General features: G+C 40.6%; 1 protein-coding gene across 8 annotated transcripts in view; it reads left to right on the forward strand.

Annotated features, from left to right (window-relative positions):
- The window catches only part of ZNF532 (zinc finger protein 532), a 160850-nt gene extending 156295 nt beyond the window's left edge, over positions 1-4555 (forward strand). For all 8 annotated transcript variants that reach the window (XM_050944646.1, XM_050944644.1, XM_050944641.1 and 5 more), the window contains one exon: positions 2302-4555. In XM_050944646.1, the coding sequence (XP_050800603.1) occupies positions 2302-2796 (495 nt within the window). In that variant the 3' untranslated portion in view covers positions 2797-4555. The remainder of the gene's footprint in view (positions 1-2301) is intronic.
- Positions 4556-6000: the final 1445 nt, after the last annotated feature.

Genomic DNA, 6000 nt, shown 5'->3' on the forward strand with positions numbered 1-6000 from the left:
GGCTTGGAGAGCTTGCACCCTCGGGTGCGCCGCCAGCCCCAACCTGGGACCTCAACCTAGTTTTAATCAGACTTATGTCTCCCCCAGTCGAGCCGTTCATGACTGGCCCTCTGATATACCCGTCTTGGAGGACAAACTTTCCTCGTAGCTGTTACATCGGCCAGACGGGTCTCCGAGCTCAGAGCTCTTACGAGGGTTCCGCCGTACACTAGGTTTCACAAAGACAAGGTGCAGTTATGACCGCACCCGGCTTTCCTCCCTAAGGTGGTTTCGGCCTTTCATGTTACCCACAGCTCAACGCAATGGGCACAACCATTGCACTCCTTGGACATCTGTGGAGTGCTCGCATTTATATTGCGATGCCAGAACCATTTCGTAAGGTGCCCCAGCTCTGTCACGGTAGCGGGCCAAAGGGAGGGCTTGCTTGTTTTCCTCTCAGAGGATCACATCTCGGGTGATGGCAGACTTCCGAACTTGTTATGATTTGGCTCATATTTTCCCCAAGCCACATCATCGTGCAGTTTACCAGGGCTCAGGCTTCATCTGCCGCCTTGCTGGCTCGTGTTCCTACCCACGAGATCTGTCGCGCAGCTCCATTGGTCCTCGGTCCATACCTTTGCTTCGCAGTATGCCCTGGTTCAACAGTCAAGAGATGCTGTAGCCTCTGACTCAGCAGTTTTCATTCTGCCACATTTCACTCCGACCCCACCGCCTACGTAAGGCTTGGGATTCACCTAACTGGAATGGATATGAGCAATCACTCGAAGAAGAAAAGACGGTTACTTACCTTTGTAACTGTTGTTCTTCGAGATGTGTTGCTCATATCCATTCCACACCCGCCCTCCTTCCCCACTGTCGGAGTAGCCGGCAAGAAGGAACTGAGGAGCGGGTGGGCCGGCAGGGATATATATCAAGCGCCATGATGGCGCCACTCTAGGGGGCGACCTGCCGGCCCACCGAGTTGCTAGGGTAAAAGTTTTCCGACGAATGTGCACGCGCGGCGCGCACACCTAACTGGAATGGATATGAGCAACACATCTCGAAGAACAACAGTTACAAAGGTAAGTAACCGTCTTTTTCATGGGTGAATACCCGCTTCGTCATGCATCCGATGAAGCAGGTATTCACCCATGAGAGCTCATGCTCCAAAACGTCTGTTAGTCTATAAGGTGCCACAGGATTCTTTGCTGCTTTTACAGATCCAGACTAACACGGCTACCCCTCTGATACTTGGTATATATTAAGTACCTTGGTTTTATTGAGACAGGCCTCGTTTTCCATTTGATGCCTGGGAATTTCTTTCAGGACACCTGGAATAGTCCCATTTTTTTTCATTACATCAATCAAATGTTTGTATTTTTTTAATCAACGTTTATTTCCATACTGAGTAAAATGTGCTTTGTGTTTACCAGAAATGAATAGTAGAGTGGAATTAGTGTTCAGTGTGATGAAGAATGTTAGGAGTGAAGAGAAAACTAAAATGGCTCTAGGGTGCTGTCAGAGCTGTGGAGTTGCATAGGGTGAATGGTAATGACACTTGTTCAGTGTTTTATGATCAACTCGTTCTGTACACTAAGAAATATACACGGCTTTGAGTCATAGGCTGATAGTGGTGACACCTGCACACATTTTTTTAAAAGATAATTTTTGAGTGACTGTTTCACTACCCTAAAAAATGTTGCCATGGAATTGTCCCCCCTTTCTAAAAACATTTTTGAAAATAGAGTCATGTTAGGTATATAGTCTTGAAATATAACATGGATTCTCTGGGCCAAATAGGTAAGTGAAAGATTCTTGAAAAATATGCCTCTTGAGCAATAAAATGAAGAAACACATTGGTGGTACATTAGTAATCAAAAATTGTACTCAGTAGTCATCTTTCTCCAGCATCTCCTTTTGGCCACAAATAATCAGGAGGTGATCTACAGTCTTCATCATCATGCATGGAATAAAATCAAATCCAATTAAGATTGAGATTCTGAAAGTAAGCACTCAAGTGCTGATAGAATGATATCCTAAATATGTCCATCATTGCTGTAGCAGTGAATATTATATTTTAACACAGTAATACTGGAAAACATTTATTAATGTTCATACAGCATTTGGCACATTGTTACCTAGCAAAATCAATCTGAACTGATTCTTGTTGACATAGATGGTTGTTATTATTTGAGAGATTGGATTTAGCAGGGGGTTATTAGAACATATCCATGGAAGATTTTTAAGTCCACAAGTGGTGAATATTCATGAGAAGAACTGTGTATTTATAACTGCATAAAATACACTTTTATTGTTTTTTAGGTTCCCAGTCCAAAGCGTAAGTTGGAAGAACCTGTACTGGAATTCAGGCCTCCCAGAGGAGCAATCACGCAGCCATTGAAGAAGTTGAAGATTAATGTCTTTAAAGTCCACAAATGTGCTGTGTGTGGCTTTACAACAGAAAATCTTCTTCAATTTCATGAACATATCCCTCAACACAAATCTGATGGCTCTTCGTATCAGTGTAGGGAATGTGGCCTCTGCTATACCTCTCACGTATCTCTCTCCAGGCATCTCTTCATTGTACATAAGCTGAAGGAGCCTCAGCCAGTATCAAAACAGAACGGATCTGGGGAGGATAATCAACAAGAAAATAAACCCAATCATGAAGATGAATCATCTGACAACATGGTATCAGATCGAAAATGCAAAGTGTGTGCAAAGACATTTGAAACTGAAGCGGCCTTAAATACTCATATGAGAACACATGGCATGGCCTTCATTAAATCTAAAAGATTGAGTTCAGCTGAAAAGTGATCAGATATTTGAGAAGCAAAAACTCATCTCCACATTGGAATATAAATGACATTTTTGTTACAGAAAGTTCTCCATATAATAGTGTTAACAGTACGGTTCAGGCTGTTGCAATATATTCTACATAAATGTATCCTCTTCACCTCATTGTCTATATGCTCACTAAGCATTAAAACAGTATTTGAGTTGAAAAGAGTTTGTATATATTTAAACTAACAATTTTTATACTCTTTGTTACGTGTTTGTATTGATATTTAGTGGAAAATCAGTTGTTTGTTTTGTTTGTTTTGTAGTAAGTTTCTTTACAACAGAGTTCTTAATACAGGGGCAGTTCCTTGGGTTCTGTTAAACTGTTTTATATATGAAATGCTTCTGAAAGAAAGTTTAGTTAATGAAACTGCACCAGAAAGCAGTGCTTTTATGTATAGGGAAGATTTTGAAAATCAGTGGGACTTCTGCTTCTAAATCTCTCAGGCGGTTTTGAAAATCTTTCCCTAAGGAATAGTCACTGCATCTATAGAGAAGACAGTGTTGGGTTTAAGCAGTAACACCAGAAATACCAAGTGTTTACTATTCAGGGTGCATATTCCTTAGAAAGTCATTGCACTTTTGAAAACATGTTACTGCACAACTGGGCATCACTACATAATTTGTTTAGGCCCTGCAAGGAGGTCTTTAAGGTCACACAAAGTTAAAATTGTTACAGAAGAGGTGGGCTGCTGTGGATTAAACAAATAAAATGTAATTAGATAAATACGTTTTATAATTATGGTGGGTTTTGTCATATAATTTATTTAATGTTATATAGAAGCGAGTACACAGCATTGTGTATTTTCCTTTCTTCTGGCTCTTGAAAGAAAACAGTTTAATTCCTTGGCTGTGTGAGTTGGTATTTCCCAGCTCTTTATGCTAATGCCAAATGTTCTGGTGCTCAATGTTCTGTCCAACCACAACTGTCAAGAAGGTAATACACGAGCCTATTTAAGGAAAAGTTGTCCTTTCAACATTAGCACAGACCATCTGAAACTAGTTCAGTCATTTCAAAAAGTATACCTAATATTACTGGTTATGCTTTCTTGAAGTACAGCAAAGGTACCATACTGTCCCTTTCATATATAGTTCTCTGTGAGAGTTATATTTTTGTTTGTTTGCTTTTGCATTTTATACCTTGTATGTATCCCTAAACAAATTTTGTACCTTTTTTTAAAAAAAATTGTGTATATATAGATATCCGCATGATATACTGTAGTAATTGTTTGGTTCTTTAAAAGTCTTGCTGCTGTCAAATGTTACTATACACTATGTCCATTATAACTGTATTAAACACATTTCATATGTAAATAAATGTGGTGCATTTTGCCCCTAAAGATTTGTGAGATTCTGTTATTTATCATTAAATTCTAACAGCGTTAGAAACCTGAGCATCTATGTAAAAATTCCTCTTGCCACTCTGTGTTGTATATCAGAAACTTTAGCGCTACCTTTTCTCTCCATCCATGGTTGATTAGTAGATGCTTGTTATCCCCTTTATACACTACTCAAGTATTAGGTGGTTATGCAGTACTTCTGTATGCTAAAGCTTATAGCTGAAGTTGCAGGTTCCTGGTATGTTTTTGTCAGTTATGTGCACTGGCTATCATTGCCCTTTTGTTAAGTGTATACCTCTTTAACACTTGTTTGTTGATGAGCACTGTCAACTGTACAGCAAATAAGTTATCACTATGCAGCAATGGTGTTTTGTATACAGTGAACAGATAATAAAGGTTAAATTTGCACAGGCATTATTAATACTTTTTGTTGTCTGTTCCCTTTCCATTATTGTACACCTACAAAGGAGAAACCCCGAACCAATGGTTTTATGTCACTACATACAGGGCAAAAAACTGCCAAGTTAGTAATGGCTCCAAGTTTTTAGGTAGGCTAGGTGACATGAGTTTGGTGATCACAGTCCAGTTTCCAAGTGTGCATGTGTGCATCAAAGAATCTGCCACAAATTGTCCATTAGGGATTTCGTTTTGCCAATCTGTTAAGTGGGTGGAACTCAGATATTTGGTAATGAGCGCCAGTCAAAACCCCAGGTTGGCAGAATTGGCATTCCTTGGTAGTAATTTCAGCAGAGGTTTAATGGGAGACAGGGATTGAACAAGTCCAGAACTCCTAGAAGCATTTCTTCTAGATTTATAGAAATTGGTTTATAGACATTGGTAGAACAGCATATGGAAATACAACCTGTCACTATCAGTAACATACCTTCTATTTAAATAAATGTCTTCGAATTTCCATAAGCCCTGAATACACACACATGCCTTTTAAGAAGAGAGATAGAATACCATAATAGCTGCCCCACCATCCCATCTCTGTGTCTCATCCAACTCCTCAAAGCAGTTCTCCAGCTCTCTTCTTTCTTTTCCCCCCACCCCCCTTCTGTTGCCAAGTTGAAGGAAGAATGCTAGAAAAGTGGCTAGCCCTTTTCAGGTGAAAATATGCTCGATGACATTCTGTTAAGAGCATTCTTAGCACAAGCTAAGCGTGCGGGTGGAGGGAGGGCTCCTTACCGTCAGGAAAATACCTCCATCTCAGGATGGTTATCTACACCAAAGCAGAGAAATATTTCATATCTCAGGACATACAGCCCCTGTGGGTAGCCCTCCAGGATGTTCTGTTCCTCAAGTGCAGTTTCATGGAGGGGTTTCCTGTGGTGGTCATGGCACTTTCCACCTTCTGTGGTCTTGATCTGCCAAGTGAGGCTATTCTTAAGTCTTCTAGTCACTTATCCTGAGAAAACGTCATCATCTCTCTTTTCTGTCAGATATATTTCCTTCCCCAGTCAAACATGCACTCTTACAATGGATCTATGACGCAAAACTACCCAGTGCACAACTTATTCCCTGTTTTGAAGGTCCATCTGTGCTACCAGGGAATCAAGACTCCTGGATGGGCTGTGGGGGTCACTGAACAGGATAGTCCCTCTATAGACAGTGATTCAAGGATGAAATTTTTTTGTATTACACAGTCAGCTCTGATGAACATACCTTTATGCAAAAGTCCCACTTCAAGCAATCTGGGGCATCAGCCCAGATAACAGTGGTTCAAATCAAATTGGCAAGAAAAAGGCAGTGTATAAACTAAGGTGACCAGACGTCCCTGGATGAGGGTCTATGTGCCTGGGCAAACTATGGTCCCCGGAAGAGTCCCTGGTTCACAAAA

The sequence above is a fragment of the Gopherus flavomarginatus genome, chromosome 3 (assembly GCF_025201925.1).
Source record: "Gopherus flavomarginatus isolate rGopFla2 chromosome 3, rGopFla2.mat.asm, whole genome shotgun sequence".
In the NCBI taxonomy this organism is placed as follows: domain Eukaryota; kingdom Metazoa; phylum Chordata; order Testudines; family Testudinidae; genus Gopherus; species Gopherus flavomarginatus.